Source organism: Cyprinus carpio, chromosome A1 (assembly GCF_018340385.1).
Source record: "Cyprinus carpio isolate SPL01 chromosome A1, ASM1834038v1, whole genome shotgun sequence".
NCBI lineage: Eukaryota > Metazoa > Chordata > Actinopteri > Cypriniformes > Cyprinidae > Cyprinus > Cyprinus carpio.
The window spans coordinates 9,405,497-9,424,359 of NC_056572.1; the positions used below are offsets into that span (position 1 = coordinate 9,405,497).

The 18,863-nt window shown below is 33.9% G+C and overlaps 1 protein-coding gene across 1 annotated transcript in view; it reads right to left on the reverse strand.

Annotated features, from left to right (window-relative positions):
• The window catches only part of LOC109052551 (receptor tyrosine-protein kinase erbB-4-like), a 179,512-nt gene that overhangs the window by 75,743 nt on the left and 84,906 nt on the right, over positions 1–18,863 (reverse strand). Inside the window, exon 2 of the mRNA XM_042741243.1 lies at positions 9,114–9,265. Coding sequence (XP_042597177.1) covers positions 9,114–9,265 — 152 coding nt within the window. The remainder of the gene's footprint in view (positions 1–9,113; positions 9,266–18,863) is intronic.

Below are 18,863 nucleotides of genomic sequence, written 5' to 3' on the forward strand. Positions count from 1 at the left end.
ATTACAGTTTATTGACTCAATTTATTATTGTGCCATTCTGTTCATAGTATATAAAGAAAACAATCATATAAAAAGTACAATAATAAACTATTTAACAAAAAAAAAAACTTTCGTTGGCTAACAATGCTTTTAGGAAATGCACCCTTGATCTGCTATCCATTCACTAATACCTCTATACTTTGTCCATAATTAACTCATTTGTATCTATAATAATTTTTTTCCCAAGGAAATTTAGGAGAAACATTAAAGAAAGGTTGACATTTAAATGTAAGAGAACTGCTGTCGTGCGAGCTACAAAAGAGCAAACTCTTTTACTGAAACCTCTCCAGCAAACTATTTGGAGTTCTAATGACTTTATAATCTTTGTTAAAAGCATGATGAAAGTTAGCTGACATCTTTAGAGCGAGACAGCAGCAGAAGTAACAGGAGAATATTCCTAACAAACAAAACAACAACAGTTTGTTGTAACAGTTTCAAGCAAGAAAATGGCAGGAGATCATTTTTCGCAAGAGATATGAGACAGTGAATGAGGAGGGTAGTTGACAGAACCCTGCAGTGAGAAGTGGGAAGAGTTTCAGGGTCACAATCATCCATTTTTAGATGACAGAATGTGGAGAAGGCGTCTTTATGAGCAGGCACGGTCTGTTCTGCATTCAAACTGAAGAAAAACACAATATAAATGTCATTGCTATTGTTAAATGCAATCTGTTTGTTCCACTCCATGTGGCATGCTACATGACACTGCACATATTTGCCTGAAACTAGCTCTCACTGCCAAATATTAAAAACCCATTTGGAGGGCTAAATTAAGCAGCATTGAAGACTCATTTTAATAACAATTCATGTTGTAAGCAAAGTTTGGTCTTCCATAACTCAAATAATGGGTCTTTCTTCAGTGCCTTCATTCGAACAGCAATCATGACCTTTACAAATATCTTTACAAACAACGGCAATCATTCAACCATTGGAGAAGAAAGCATATTGTGAATTATAAACCATAACTACATTTCTGAAAATAGCTATGAATCTAAATGCATTACACAGTCGATTCATAGAAGAACATTTTTATTTTTTTAAAGCCACAAAATGGCTTTACTGCATTGGCTCTGTGCTAAAAATCAATCTGCATGCAAGAAGCTTTTAGAAAAAGATTTTCTGAAATTGATTTAGAATTAATTACACTTCAGCTTCATTTATGCCAGGCTCAATATTGTCTAATTTGACAGATTAAGACACACAGTTCAATCATCATTCATATGAATGCTCTGCATTCAATTATGGTCATTCCTATTGTCAGAGCTTTTCGTGTAGCTGTAATAATTTCCAGGTGTCTATAATTGCTGAGGAATTCATTTCACCTCAGAGACTGTGTCATGACACTGCTGGCTGTAATGAGACGACCATGGATAAACTGAACGGACACACTTCATAAGACTGGAAAAAAAAAATAAAAAATGGTTCTATTGCAGTGTTGTTTGTCTTAACTAAAACTGAAAATAATTTGAAAATGGTTTCTATGGCATTTTTTTCAGTGTACTAAAATTTAAATGAAAAATTATTTATAGATAATTAAAACTATTAAAAACAGCTAATAAATATAAAAATAAGCTAAAAAACAAGACAAACGTACATACTTTTTTTTTTTTTGTTTTCATTCAGTTTTGTTTTTTGTTTTGTCTGCTAGGTAAGGATTGCTTCCACGTTTTTTGTTTTTCATCTTTTATTCGTGTTTGTAGATCCGGACCAAATCCTTCTCCAAAGCGCAATGGATTGTGGGCAATTTTAGCCATTAGAGTGCACACGGATACACTTCAAAAATCTACCTGAAACAGTAGACCATCCGGGGACTTTTGGCATACTCTTTTCAACATACTATGCTTTGGGACACACTTATTCTAATCTCACATACTATTTAGTATGGATAGTATGAACACTGAGATGCAGGGTAAGGCTGCAATTCACGTGTCTTTTGTCAACACATGCCCCACAGAAGGGAGGGGTGTGGTGAGCAGTAGTTCATTATCATTTAAAGATACATGCACTGAAATAGGTTGCTGTGAACAGAGCTGTTTTTGAGATGGTACAAAGAGTGTTGTTTTACACGACCATTGAGGAATTTTAACCAAAATATGTTACAGACATTTCATGAAGACCCATACCATACCAGCATGTGGAGAATGGGCATCCAATGTCCCCTTTAAAATCATATGCTAACCTTTTTGTTTCTCAAAATTCCAAAAATCTTTACAAGGCTAAGTGACTAAGAGGGGAAAAATATATTCTTTGAATAATTTAGAAAGCTGTTTAGTGATAGTATTGACAGAATTGCTGTACCCTCACAAAAAAGGCTGGAAAAAGGTAACTGACTGCCCAGTGTAAAAGCTGTGTAAAAGCACTGCAAAAACACTGTGCTTTTCTCTCCTCTTGTTCGCAAACTGACATTAGATTCCAGTTCTCACAAAGTTTTGACAAGAAACTAAGTTGAACATATGACCGCAGAGCCATGAAAATGGCCTTTATTTCATGGCATTTCAAGCATAAAGAAAAGTTAAAGTATATAATTAGCAAAAACTAATATGCTATGAACTTGTGATAGCAATTTTGAGAAGGTGAAGAGACACTTAATCTAACATATATATATATATATATATATATATATATATATATATATAATTACACTAATGTGAGCTCACGGCCGTGCTGATACGCTCTCCTCCAACAATGTTACAGTAACAGTGCGGTGGGATAGTGAGACAGTGCTATTAGCCCACAGACACAATTACCATTTTCTCCCATAAGCCCTCTTGAACCCTTCCTCTTTCTCACTGGGCACATCATGTCAGGATGATGTGATTTTAGAGGGTTAAGTGTTAGTGAGGAGGCAGAGAAATTCTACATCAGTAAAAGAGAGGTGCAGAAGTCAAGTAGCATCATCTCTAGTAAAACTACAGCCTGGTTCATTTACCTCTTGGAAAAGGACATGTCCATGCAGCAGCAGACTTAGTGGGTGAAAGAACAGCTACAGGGAGGAGACGGACAACTTGCACTCACTCACAATACACTGGATGTATCTTTGAAACTCTGATAAAGATTCAAAATACACAGAAATATTGGGAGTTCGAAACTATATGCTTCCATACTATTATTACTGTATATTCATGCTTTATATGTAAATTGTGCACAAGAAGTGATTGTGAAGTATGCAGCAAATAACTGGATGCCATTTGTCATGCAGTATATACTGTAGGCTTCTATAAGTTTGATTCTATATTATTTTTAAATGTTTTTGAAAGAATATTACCATGGCTGCATTTAGTTGATCATAAATACAATAATACAGTAAAACTTTATTAGAAATATTATTAGAATTTAAGAAAACTGTTTTCTATTGTAATATATATATATATATATATATATATATATATATATATATATCAAAAAAGGGGTTCTTTCTGTGAAGACAATGTTTAATTTTCAGCATCATTACTCTGGTCTTCAGTGCCTTCATATGCATATTTGATGCTCAAGAAACAACTTTCTTGGTTCTGCTTTTTGTGTAAACCTTTATTTTATTTTATTTTTTCAGGATTCTTTGATTAATAGAAAGTTCCAAGGAGAAGCATTTGAAATCTAAATATTTTAGAAACATTATGTCTTTACTTTTGATATATTTAATATGTCCATGCTGAATATAAGTATTAATTTCTTTCAAAAAACATTTGAACAATGGTGTACAAACACACTGTGTACTGTACCACAATGTCATTCACTCCAATTTCAACATCCCAGCCCACTCCCATTACCAAATAAATACGAAAGCAATATTAACAACATTTTTCTTCACCTTCGTGACTCATTGTTGACTGACTCCTAAAAAACATTTTATACAAAATTAACTTATAAAGGCATGTTATCAAAGACAACTGGGAGCAACATGTAACAAGATCATGTGACAACAACACATGTAAAAAGCATATTGTCATCTGTACAGCCAGAGTGAATTTATGTAACAGCTCAATAAACAAAAGGTTAACATTCGGTAACTTACATTTTAGACACAATATTCCCAGTCAATGTGTGTATTTTTGCTCCGATAATTCCAAAAGTCAAAGCTTGCTGTGTCTCCATAGGTTATTAGTATAATGGCATTACTGAATGAATCAGTGTTGTGAACAACTCGGTTTGAATGAATGGTTAAGTAAATGATTCATTAAATCAAGTTGAAATATTACCACAGTGCTTTTGTATTGTGCTCAGTAGGATAGCAAGTTACAACATCACAACAACAATACAATAATTCAGTCAATAAAAGTTAACAATAAATGCCCAGCTTGCATTTTCGTAGCCCTACATTTTTAGCTCAGCCTACAGATCCAAAGGTCGAAGCAGAATTACCTGTTGCGTGTTCCTGAATGAATTAGACTTTTTGAAAAAATCAGTTGAGCAAACGATTGACTGATTCACTCATGCACACGTTCCCTTGCACGCTACCTACTGGCATAACGATGTAATCTGCAGAAGGTCTCATAGGACTGACTTACTGTACTGTTGTCTGGGTTTTTCAAAAAGCTTCAACCTTGAAATATTAATAGAGCACACACAAACCTGTAATGAGGCTAGTGAGCTGGACAATCCTCTCTCATTTGGGTGGCTTTGATTAATGACAGGCCCAGTTTCTGATTACATCCTAATTAAAAAGGAAAGCAAGTGGATTTCATAGAGCATAAGAGGGAAATGGGTAGAGAGAAGCAGAGTGTTTTAGTAAAGTAATCGCATAGACTTATTAATCTCATTCACTGAGAGGAAACATGAGGAAACAACTGTAAGAAGATAGTAGCTTGTAAGAAAAAAAAAGTTAATCTAAATATAATGTGTATGTGGAAATTCTAGCAGACCATATAGGTAGATTTTTGCATGGGTGTTTAACCCTATAAAGTCTACTTATCATAACTGAAAATTTCTAAGGCCCCTACATTATCAGCTTTGTTGAAAAACCTACACTGTCAAATACATGCCTTCTGTCGTCTTATTGATAGTTCATACTTTTTTTTAGCAAGTAAAAAGCAATTTAATATAACTCAAAAATGTCCACCTTCAGGCTGTGGACATGTCTTTTTGCTGTGAAAACTTTAATTTTTATAAAAGAAACATATTAATAACTTTGTTATTGATATTTCAAGATTAACATTTACTGGACTGAAGTAAGGTTTACTTGATTATCCTTAATTTTTTTTTTTTTTTTTTTTAGAAAAATCTTAAAGTTAAACTCTAAGCATCAAATAGGATACAACAGGCTTTTGGGGAACATTTTTCTGTTTATTTTATCTCTCAATCATTGTATTGTTTTGCATTATATCATCTTACAAAGACTCATTTATTTACATTACTATCCAAATTTCATCACTTTTTGGCCATATCAATAACAACATTTGCACCAAATTGCATATTTGTGTATATTAATGTTAATGTTTTGCATTTCCTAATGTGGAACATTTGATCCTTTTTGTTCAGCTCATAATAATGATTACAATAATTGCATATGAGTATAGATTTGACATCTCAAACTACAAAATAAAAAAATGTATTTGATCTTGCAACTAAATTAAATAAAACACAGCTTTTAAAAAAAGCCCAAAACTATTTTGCATTAAAGGTGGACTGGGCACTAGAGATTTTGTTTTCCAAGATGAGAGCATCTTTGAAATAATACTAGAAATAAGAGCATCAAAGCACTCAGTATTCAAAAGACTGAAGAAGTTCATGAGGAGGAGACGTCTCCACAGTCTTTACAAACTGGGTACAAACACATTCAGTCTGGACACTTTTGGACACATAAAATGTCTAAATGTCATTGAACTAGTTGTGTCAGCATAAAATAGTATAGTATAAATCCACTGTTTTAAGGGCATCATCATTTCTGGAGTTTTGTGGCTAAAGCCTTGAACATTACTTTACTAGGTCAAAACCATGACAGTTTGTTCTATAATAGAGAATTTTTGTCAATTTTCTTCTGTACTCTTGCCAAATGGGAAACTAGTTAGAAATAAGGAGTGCTCTGTAAAACAGATGGATTCATTTGGGTACAGTGTCTGTTAACATGGTTCAAACTATCCACTACTCCAGTCTGTGTTGCTTTCTTTCTGTGTTGAGTCAGTTATTTGCTGGTTGTGCTGTCACTGTGAGTAACTGTAATGCTCTCCTGTGCTTATCACCGAAAATGCACTGCATTCAAGCCCATATACTTATGCATTCAATAAGCATATGCAACAAATGTGTAGCACCTGAAATGTACACAATATAAAATGCATAAATAAAATGTAACAAGCCTTATTTGTGTTACTTATAACTGATGTATTGGATATAAGTGGTTTATTTAAATAAAATAAAAAATACAGAAGAGTTTAAGATAAAAAAAAAAAATGTTTGTCTTGCAGCATGCAACACACTTCAAATATTTTATACAGAAATGTCCTTTTTTTATTCATACAGTACATATATGTATATTTGTATATGTACGTAAGCGTGCTTGCATTTACTTATGTATTTGTGTACGTGTGCATGCGTATGGGATAAGTGTGGAATGTTTACTTTATAATAGTCTGGGAATACCCGTTGACATCTTCATTTAGGAAAACAATCAAATAAATAAAGCAATTAATGTTTTAATGTGTTAATCCGGTGTGATTAATCCCCCAAAAAATAACACTATAAAATTATTCATGTATAAAATGCACCAGACTGACTTTTATCTGACAATTCAGCCTTTTTTGTTTTGTTTTTGTTTTTTTGTTCTTGTTTTAGAATTGCAAGATATAAAGTTAGAACTGTAAAAAGTTAAGTCAGAATTGTGAGGCATAACTTCAGAATTGCAAGACAAGACCTGACAACTATGAGGAAAAAAAGTCTAGATTGTGAGATAAAAAGTTGCAATTATCTTTTTTATATACTGAAAAAAAAATGTAGAAAAGGAAGAGCACAGAGAGTATTTCATACACAGTGGAGTGAATCCCTCTAAAACTTGTGTTTTCTTCCCCAAGGGTCTCTGCTGGCCAGAGAAAAGGGTAGACAGACCCCTAGAAAGCATGTTTTCCAACTTAGAGATTGAAATGTGAGAAGAATTTTAATGAGGAGGGAGAAAAATGGCCTGAGAGATGTTCTACCACTGCATAGATCTGTCTCTCCACATGAACTGCATATATGGACTGTGGTGGCAGAGCAACAAATGCAAAGAGGCAATTGTCTGTGGCAGTTCCTGACATTAACACAAGCTGGCAGCTCAGACATTGAGCCACTCTGGTATTCCCACTAAGCAGGCATGGAGGGAGCCAGAAGCCTGATTGATCAGACCTTAATGAAGAGCCAGTCAAACCTTGTAACATCATTAGCTGCTGCTGGAATGCTCAGGCCTTGACCAGGATAAAAACTGACAGCGGACCGTAGCTGTACTTGACAGGCCAAAGTGACACCACCTGCCGATACACACCCTGATCCTGGATGCTGGTAGATTGATGGGAAAACATCAGGGCTACAGGTAAACAAGAGACCTTTGAAACATGGCTTTGTTCCTTCAGTTGTTTTCTGGCACAATGTAGGGCATGACAAAAAAAGGTGAAAGTGTCATGACAAAATACAAAGGAGGTGGATTTAAGATGAATGTTAATAACTGGATGAAAAATTCAGTTGCACTCACAATATTTGTGTACCGTAACTTGGACCACCATTTCAAGTGGACTTTGGTGAAGTTCACATCAATTATACAAATCTAATTCTGATGACAAAGACACCTGTGGGTGGGCAATTATGCACCAGTTATACTAACTGCAAACAGCTGTTAGGCTATTAAACTATATTGCTTAGGAAAAATCTATCTATCTATGAACCATTGTTATAATTAAGCACTAATCAAGCAAATAATCAATCACCAATCATTGACAATAATTGAGCACCAAATCAGCATTTATCTTAGCATTTTTATTTTAGCATTTAACTTTTCATCACAGAAATAAATTACATTGGACAATATATCCACATAGAAATTAGTTTTGAATTTATTTAAAACTATTTTAAACTGTAATAAAATTCCACAATATTACTATATTTACTGTATTTTTGATGATAAATAAATAAATACAGCCTTGGTGAGCATAAGAGACTTCATTAAAAAACATTAACAAATCTGTTTCAAACTTTTCACTGGTAGTATATATATAGTTCCATATATATATTCAGTTTTTGCAAATAATCAGCTTAAGTTCATATCCTAGTTTCCAGTAAAATACAAAAAGAAATTCTAAAATTTCAATAATTGGTAGCCTCCAGCACTTCCTAAGGGAAGACACAGTATGCTCACCATGGAATTTCCTTCAAACAACACATTCTGTTTTCATTTGCACTATACCATGTGACCTGTTCCCATGTTTTCATCCTTTTACATTAGAGCCATTATGAGGTGACTTTCATGAAAAGCCATTAATTTATTAAGACTCTCTGAGAAAAAGTAATATACCTGGTTTTAGTCTCATACAGCCTTTTTGCTCCATTTCCACAGTTATACCAAGTTTGGAACCAGAGTAACATCCATTAATGCAAATGTAAAAGAGCTATTTAAACATCAGTGTTGCCAGTAATTGCAGCGCCCATACAAAAGACTGCTAAAAGCTCCAACTGCCTTTGAAATCCAGAAATACACGATGGCTTGCTCTCTAATGTCACGTCACTGGAGTGTTCATACTGAGAGTAAATAGTGTTCAGCTTTTTATATATATATATATATATATATATATATATATATATATATATATATATATATATATAATATATACATATATATATATGTAGTATTCTGTAAGTCACAAATATAAAAGTGACATGTTCATCTATCTATCTATCTATCTATCTATCTATCTATCTATCTATCTATCTATCTATCCAAGTTATAAGCTTTCTTCAATTATAAAACATTGTGAAACTGAAACCTCTTTTGTCTGTTAATGATTTGGACTTTGTTGTGCATGCTTATATTACTGTAAAGCACTTTGTCCAACATGTGTTAAATGCGATATAAATGTGATTGATTGACTGACTGACTGATAATGTTATAAGAGAGTACTCACCTTGAGGAAAGACAGGTTGCGGTTTCTTTCAATACTGGTGATCTCCAGATTACCCATGACCACCTCACAGTTCTCGTAGAACTTGCGAAGAGTTTTATACTGCTGGTCCAAATCCGACAGTGTGCTGAGCTTGTTATCAGTGCCAGGACACACTATAGAGGAGAAAAAAAGAGAGATTGATCAGACCATTAAAACGGTTTTGCACCAGCAGTTCATTGAGTGGAAATATATATATACACAGTTTGCAGTATCTTACCAAAATAATAGAGGGATCATACAAAATGCATGTTATTTTTATTTGTATTTTTATAATACTGACCTGAATAAGATATATCACATAAATAAAAATTGAATAATAGCTGTTTTTCTTTTTTTTTCTTTTTTTTATTATTATTTATTTATTTATTTATTGTGATAGTTGTTCTGTAGTCCCTTGTTTGTCCTGAATGGTTTTTGGTTTTCCAGCATCTTTTGAACCATTTCCAACAATGACTCGGCTCTTGCCTCTATATGAAGACAAATGAGAGCTGGAGAGGACAATTCCCTAACATCCTCTATTAGATCACGGACCTGTGGAACCATGACCACAAACAGGGATTTGCTCAACAAGCTTAGAAAATAACAGAAACTCCAGTCGATAGCTCAGAGTTATAATGTGGGAGGCCACCGGGCTGATGGTGATCGTGATGCTTCTGAAGTGGAGGCAGGAGTAATAAGCAGTTATTGAACCCCGGAGGGTGACTGTTTCTCTACATTGCAGCAAGCTATATTACGGCCCACCGCCTGCAGAGCGGACCACTCCATATTATTGTTGTGGACAAATTACACCCTTCCCTGCTAAATTCATTCACTGTCACAGTTAGGTAGTCCCGGAAGACACCGTAGTGCCATGGTGTATACAAGGCGAAGATTTAGACCTCTGCTGGACAAATGGGGAATAAATTCCCTTATTGAATATGCCAGATATCTACGGGTGAGAAAAGCAGCTGGTAAGGAAAGCAATGAGCCATCCGATACCATGTTTCTCACAAATAGAGGACTACTTTTTTTTTTCTCTCTCTCTCAGTGACATTGCTTAAACATGGAGACTGAGGATATATATATATATATATATAATAATTAAAAAAAAAAATACACTTAAATCACAAAGAGTGTCTCACTTTCACTGTTCACAGGGTTTAACACACTGAACACAAATGGCATATAGTAAGATTAAAGTTACTTAAAGTACTGAAACCCGACTTCTTTTGTCTACTTCAAAAAAAAAAAAAAAAAAAAAAAGGCATCCTGGATAAATTTCTGTTGGTAAATATCCACTTAGATAAAATCTTTTAAATATGGAAGTCCATTTTTGACTCAGGGTAAAATAAATAAATAAAGGTAACTGTGAGTAAGTTTAAAATAACTTTTTTTGACTCTGTAAACCCAAGCTCCTAGGGATGTGCAACAAATTTGTTCATCACATTCACCTCAATGAGATATCTGCACTTTTCAGGTCTCCCAAATGTTTATGTTTTCATTGCAAATTTGAACATTTTTTTAGGCCTATGAACTGTAACCAACTAACTAACTAACAACTTTTTTTTAAGTCTTTTAATAACAAATGTTTATTTACATTAACAGTCTAGCAAAAAGATACTGCCATCTTGAACAGGATAAAGTAACAATATGAACAATTATTTAATTATCGCAAATAACTTTTTATTGACTGACTTTAATTGAGAACTTAATTTACACAATATTTTCTAAAAATATAATAAAACATATTTAAAAACCGAAAATGTAGACATTTACATGCAGGCTATTGGAAGATTTTGGAAATGACTTTAGGAAGAATGACCACTTCTGCCATTAAATAAAAATAAATAAATAAATAAATAAATAATAATAATAATAATAATAATAATAATAATAATAATAATAATAATAAAAAAAGAAAGAAACTTTTTTATTTAACAATTCAGACTTCTTTTCTTGAGTTTATATCTTACAATTCAGACTTTTCTTCTCAAAATTGAAAGTTTATACCTCATAATTGCAAGTTAACATCTTGAAATTGTGATTTTTTTTTTTTTTTTTCTCAAAATTGCACGTTTTTACTGTTTATATCAATATAGCCATATATATCACAGTTTAAAATGACAAAGTATCACAACTCAGACTTACTTCTCGCGAGAAAAAAAAGACAGAATTGTGAGACTGGTTTGAAAAACTGGATTGAAATTATCTTCACTTTCTAAATAAATCTTGATATTTGTGAATATAGTGTGTGAATAATCAATAATATTTTGATTTATGAATGTATTTATGTGCAGTTTAATTAATTTATATATATATATATATATATATATATATATATATATATATATATATATATATATATATATATATTACATTTTACTGAATGACAGAAATAATATTAATGCAACTATGATAGTGTAAATATTAATCGATATGCTACAGTAAATGATCAAATAATTTATGATAATCAGCACCAACAAAAACTACAAAATCATGTTCAAACTCTGAGTAACTGTGCCATCTCTGCAACAAAATTTCCTCCTCAGTCCAACTATGAATACAAGGGAACAGACCGTTTTTCTGGATTGTTGGCAATCACTTAACGGCTCAGAGATTGGCCAATGAAATTGCAGCAGTCCCTCATCCATCATTAGCTGACGGGGTCAGAGTGAGCCGCCCTCTCCTCGTGCTAAAAACTCCAGTCTGCCCTGAATCATCATTCTCTATCACAAACCTTAATATATGCCATTGATTAAACATATAACCGCAAGTGACACCAACCCCATTTGGCTATAAGGACATCTGTGATGATCTTGGACACAGATTTCTCTTCTCGGTGAGAAAATGATATAGTATAATCCTTAAGATTTCACTTATCCAGGTAAAGTTTTCACATATCCAGGTAAAGTTTTGCATCTTAAAATAGCCCAGTCATAGCCTAAAATGCAAATCACAACAAAAATTGAGAACCAAATTTGATCCTTTAAGAATGACGCTGAAGACCTGAACGGAGTTTGCTGCCTTTTTAATGACATGAACCTTTGTTCTCATAATCTGAATAAACAATAATGTGCTTAAACTGCAAAAAGAAGGGTGTAAATAGCAGAGATATGACAAGAAGTGAACATTACATGATGCTGTTAGCCAATATATAACCAGGTGACTATAAATCAGATTCATGCTGTAATCCATATTCTTATTAAGAGTCACAGTTGCTGAATGTATTATAGTAAAAGTCATATCTCAGGTGGACGGCTATTGTAGGAGGTCACTGAAGCATGCAAAGCATCTTGGGAGTGGAATTATAGTCCCAATCCATCAAACTTGGGATCTACCGATGGCATTTTGCTGCTGGGATGAAGTACTGTATATGAAGCAACAAATCTACAAAGAAGCGTAGGGAGGTATGGCAATGTTGTGCACATGACAGGGAACATTTGGTTGAGTAATGTGATGGAAATTGATGTTTGTAATAGACATAATCATGCATCTGCATTCCAGGCTTCCGAATGTAATGTGTTCCCATTGCAGTTAGGCTGTTCATATCAAAATTGACCGTAATATCCCCAGCGATGAGCAGGCAGTTTGATGGTTTCCACTTAGAAATGAACTCTGTCAAGTGCAATAACATGAATCAGTCTGTGAAGTGCAGAAAGAAGACACATCCCCGGCTCTCATATTTGAGAATTGTAGATACAATTGCAGCCTTGAGTTTTTAGAACAATGCTTCAAAGTATAAGTTCAAAGTATCTAATCTAGACCGTCATTAGATACAGTCTGTTGCAGAAATATGGTCTAGATACCAGTCATTAAGTGTTTTATTATGGCTTTTCTTTGATACTATTAAAATTCAGGTCATTATAAAAAATCCAAAAATGGTGGAAACCACATGACATGTTTTTGAAATTGTATGCTTGCAATGTCCAGACATAAATAGACATGATTGCATGACAAAATCAGGATAATGGGTAAAAATCAGCAATGATGCAATGTTCTGCTTTCTATTCAATTTCTTTCAGATATTTTGAAACAAACAAACAAAAAACTAGAGTTTCTTCTTCCTTTTTTTGCATGAAAGTCAGCGGGATGCAAAATAACAATTAAAATCACATTAAAGGAACAAGTACACTGGAATGTGAAATGTAAGGTGTGATTTCTATTTAATCTGACTCAAATGCCTTGTTATTCATCTAATCAAAAGTAATTCAGGCTGATTTAGACATTAAACAATAACTTTGACTGGAATAAAACAGTTTAATTCAGAAAGAATTACCTTTAGTGGTCTATTAAACTTTTCTTTTCTAATTGTAATAGTAACCAATCAAATCTGTGATGAAATTTGTTAAACTACCTGACAGTGTAGCTGAAGCTATTGTTGCAAAATAATACACATACTGTACAATGATGCGAGGTGCTCAGAGCTCTACTGATTGAAGAGCAATATTATAAATTGCAAGGGAATTAAAAATCTAATTGACACTGAGTACAATATAGTCGTATTGAGCTGATAATAATGGCTCTCACAGCAGGAGGGACAATCACATGACTGGGTTTATAGCTGCACACCAAGTGTAATTTTCTGAAAGTATAATTTTGAAACATGAATTTTAATAACGTGATCAAATATAATCAGGCAACTTGCAAATTCTTCACAATGTGTGAAATTAAGTTCAGATACTAGCAAGCCCTATCCATGTTGCCTAGTGTCAAACTGCTATTTGATAATCAAAAAAAAAAAAAAAAAACATAAGTGACAAAGAAATGGTTATTATTCACAGGCAATATGGACGAAAAGAACAAAGTGGGTCATCTATGTTTTAAATAATCCATAGCAAGAGAGTCAAACACTCATTGCTTTTCTTCCAAAATTTTCACAAAATTATGGCTTTAAAAATAAACTTAATGGCTCTTTTAAATTACAGACCTGCCTCTAGGTCACCCTGAAAGTATTGACTAAATATCAGTGTATCATATCTAATAATAATTCAGTGGAGACATGAAAACAGTTGAGAGATTACTATTAAATACTTTTAATTTATGTGTCCATTTTATCACTACTACTAACAGCGACACAAACTTGTGAAAAAAAAAATGCATATGCACATGTGTTAACTGCTGTGTAATTAAAATAAATGAACTACTGCTTTAAGATGCAAGCTGTGGCAGGCAGTACAAAAATATTCTATAGAATCTTTCTAACTAATATTGTGAAAGTCCATCTCCTGTTGTCCTCTCACATCAAAATCCACCAACATATTTGTTTGCTTTAGACTGTTTTTGCTGTAAACCTTGCTTGGTCTGTGCATATTTCTCTCCTGATTCAGACGAGGCGATTTTTTCACTGGATAAAGCAATATTAGGGATAGAGGACTTGTTTAGCTGGAAGCAGCACTTTGGAGTTAAAAACGTCTTGGTGGATTTGTTTCTTACAAACACGCAGCTTTTAATTTCACTGGATGGACTCGTTAAATGATGGATTGGAGTCCATGGATTATTGTGATATTTTAAACAGCTGTATAGACTCTCATTTTGCCAGCACCCATTCACTGCAGAGGATCCATTTGTGAACAAGTGATAGGGTGGACTGTTCCTTTAAATTACCCTGTAGGACAAACTGAACTCTACCACGTGCCATATTCAGGAATGCAAGCCGTGTCTTGAATCTCTAAAACTTTAATGCATTTATTAGCATGTACCATTATTGAGTAGATAATGCATAATCCAAAGGTGTGAATTATTTAGTATCAGAGGTGAAAGTTAAACATCTACAGAGGTTAAAACCTTACTTAGAATGTTAAATGTACATATGTAATGAGTTCAATTCCTGTTGTTCACATATGAGCTAATTTTCACGAGCTAGGCCTACAGCAGTTCCATTCAAGGGACAAGGTTACATCATAGCTGGCACATTTGCTTGCAATAATGTATGTTAAAGTCACTCCACTTTTACCAAGCGGTTTGGTTTTAGTCGATGAAACCATCTGGACATGAGCAGATTTTGTGTCAGCATGCTGACTGAGTTACTTCCTTCGGCTCTGGCTCTTTTTCATAAGGATGTATTTTACCAATATATCTTTTATCTTGAAATATATCTAATTTTACCTATTGTTTTTGGATTCTGATCTCTTATAATCTAATATTTGATAGTGGATTCAAGCTATTGCAAAACCTAAAGTTAAAGAGGGAATTGTTGCACTGAGTTTTGCAATAAGAGCAGGAATCATATTTAAAGCAGTGGTGTGGCACAAATATATCAGTTTAGAAGTGTAATATTCCTTGTTTGCCTTATTGCAATTGCAATATCTTCCTCCAGTATATGCATATGATGTACAAATGCCCTTCTTTAAGATCCGACATACAATAGCAATACACAGTAGCGCTAATGACACATGCAACAACAAAAACATGTCACACTGTTCTTCTTCAACCACAGCATGCCACAGGAACCCTACTGTTGTTTTTCTCTATATCTGCTTGCAAAAGCCAACCGACCCATCTATGATATAGGGGCGGGAGAAAGGTTGTGTAATTGCTGTGGAGGCCAGCAATTACATCACTCTTTGTTTTGCATACAATAAATAAATAAATAAATAAATAATATTGCATTTATCGCTATGAAACTAGTGTTCTGGGATGTTGCTAAGTCATTATTTACTAGGCCAAGTTGAAAGAGCACACATATCTATTTCTCTGTGTCTCCAACCAGTGATAGATATGACTTAGGACCCTCAATGGTATTTCTATGGCCATTATATTTCATTTTTAAAAATGATGGTTGAAAATAGTAGATGATGACATTTGGCAACAACATTAGTAATGAGTGTTGTCAGTTATTCTGTTTAACAGGTGAATAATCATCAGTATGTCAGTGGATCAGAATCTATTACACAGTGCATGTTGTGTACATTTGTTTATACTTGATTCTTGACACATTTATACTTGATTCTTTGACACATAACTTACACATCAGAGAACTCATTAATCGTCAACTGTTAATCTTAAACACTTTTCACACTGTTTTTAGGACTGGGCAAGTATCTACAGATTGCTGAACATGCTGAAATGTGAATTACAAACCCCTTTCACATATACAGTTTTTACGGTAAAATACCATTAAGAGATAATGTGTGAACAGGACCTTTTCAAAAATTCCGGTAAATTTGTTCCGGCAATTTACAGTATGAGAAGTTGTAACATTACCAGTAAACTACTGGCAATGCGCTCTGTGTAAACGCAGTATGAGCACGTACAAGTTTTGAACGCGCTGATGTGAGGCATCTACTCTGGGGCCAATCATAAGATTCTGATGCATTTACTCCACACTGTTTATGGACGTCAAAGAAAGATGTCTCTGGGGCAAAAGCAGCTGCATGAATGTGAATTTTTGACACTAAAAGGAAAGCAACAACAAAAACACTGATCGCGTATACCCCTCTATGTTTACAAGCACAATAACGGGAGGTGCAGCCTTTAAGATGTAATTTCCAGTTAATGATGTCACATAATTTACCAGTATTTTGAAATTGATGTGTGAATGGAGCTTCACCGAAAAAAAAGAAAAAAAAAAAAAAGACCAAACGTTGTTGCCTGTGTAAACAGTGTATTTTGTATTTACCGGTAAAGTTGCACTTATAAATTTACGTCAATTTAATGGTACTGCTGTGTGAAAGGGGCTACAGATGACAGTAAAGTAGGGTGACCATACATCCAGTTTTTCCCTAAAATGTTGTCTAAAATGTCCAGGTTTTGGCTTTGTTTTCCTATTGACATGCTTTCACAGTCCTTATAAATTATAAGTGAGTGTATTTGCATTGCTTTGACTTTCTCAATAGATCCCACCTTCCCACATGCTGCGATCGGTCAACTATGTACAATGCCTCCATGCTACTGGTCAAACAATTTTTTTCAGTCATTACCTTCAGCAAGTATGAAACAATGGAAAAACATGAAACATGGAAAACAAAAACAAAACCTAGACATTTTAGAAATCCCAGCCAGGAAGACAGGACAAAGAAAGGATATCAATAAGGAATGTGTGGTAATTAACTATAATCAGTGTCAGGTATGAATGAATATTAGGGTAGTTTTGATAAAATTGATTGCACTCTCTTTCATTTGGCTGATAAGCCTGTTTGCACTCGCTTTAGAATGAAATGAAAATTCATTTTTTCATGTCAAAGAATCACACAAATCTTTTCCATACAACAACAGTTCATAGTGACTACATTCGTCCAACTACAAATGCCTCAAAAAGTACCATAAATGCACTATAAACAGTCCACAATTTCTGTGCTATACTTTATTTATCAAGCTATGGTGTAAAAGCAATATCACTTATGTTTGATAAATTAGTGTTTTGAACAAATAGATTTGATGAATGATTCAGTGATTCACTCATAAAGCACTTGTTTCGTTCGTGAATGAATCAGGGCTTTTGAACTAGATTAAAGAATTAATGATTCAGTCATTCATTCACTCAGTCATAAATACAGTAAATTGTTTTGTTTCTGAATTAGCAAGTGTTTGTCTTTTGTTCTTTGATGAATCAGTGTTTATTGAACAAATCAGTTGAATGAATGATTAATTTGCTATTTTATTCATATAAAGTCACTTGTCGGGTTAAGATGTAAATGCAGAAGGAGTCACTGACAAATGATGAATGATAGTGATCCTAAACCTGTTGTCCTTCAGACTGCATATAAGCATGTAGGAGATGTTAAGGATGAATTGTTTGTCTCTCTGTCAGCTGTATTCAGCACTGCATGTAACATGCAGAGCAGACAGCTGTTATAGTGGGTGGGATTCTTTATCCAACAACCTGAAGAAAAGTGTGACAGAAGAGCATGAGAGTCACTGATCAAGCATGTTTGTGTCCTTCTTAAGAGGGAATGTTAATAGGACATTGTTATTTGCATAACGTTGAAATGAAAATATTACCATCAAATTACTCAACCTTATGTTTTCCAAACTACAAACTTTTATTTTCTTCTTTTTTTTTTTTTTTTTTTTAGTGGAATACAAAAAGTAAAATTAAGACATGAGCTTCAAAAAAGATGCACAGAAGTGGTCATATGAATCATGCTCTATATTCCAGGTCCGAATCATCACTTCGAATGAGATGTTAACAATTGAGACACAATTCTGTGAGTTGAGCTTGGATTTGTTAGATTCATCAATGAATCATTCCATGAACTGGATCAATGATTCACTAGCATATTTGACTCAAAAGAACGATTAATTCACACATCAGCTATTGCTGCTTCTTTGAAGAACACATCAAGGGGAACAAGAATGGTTGTTAAAATGTCCAAAGTGAAAATTCCTTTGTGTCCATCGAAAAGAAAGTCACACAGCTAACTTTATTTAAATTCTGACTTTTTGTTGTTATGAACTCAGAATCATACTGAAATACTTTTTTTTATTCTGTAGTGGAAACAGGCTAGATATTTTCTGCTCCTTGGCACACATGGCCATTTTGACTCTCATTAACCAAGAGCTGGAGACAGATGTGCTTGAAACCTTAATATAAGTCTTAATATATTTGTTTCATACACACATACACATGCATCCTCACTGACTAACATAGTTGAAGTGAGTTGCTGTCAGAACAGACTGGGAGCCAGCACTGGGCCATTCATCACCCTGCTCTGGCGTTCCTGTCTATTTTACTAACAGCCGCACACAAGGGCCTATCTCCAACTTGAGTTTCCATAGAAAGTGATTGCACTA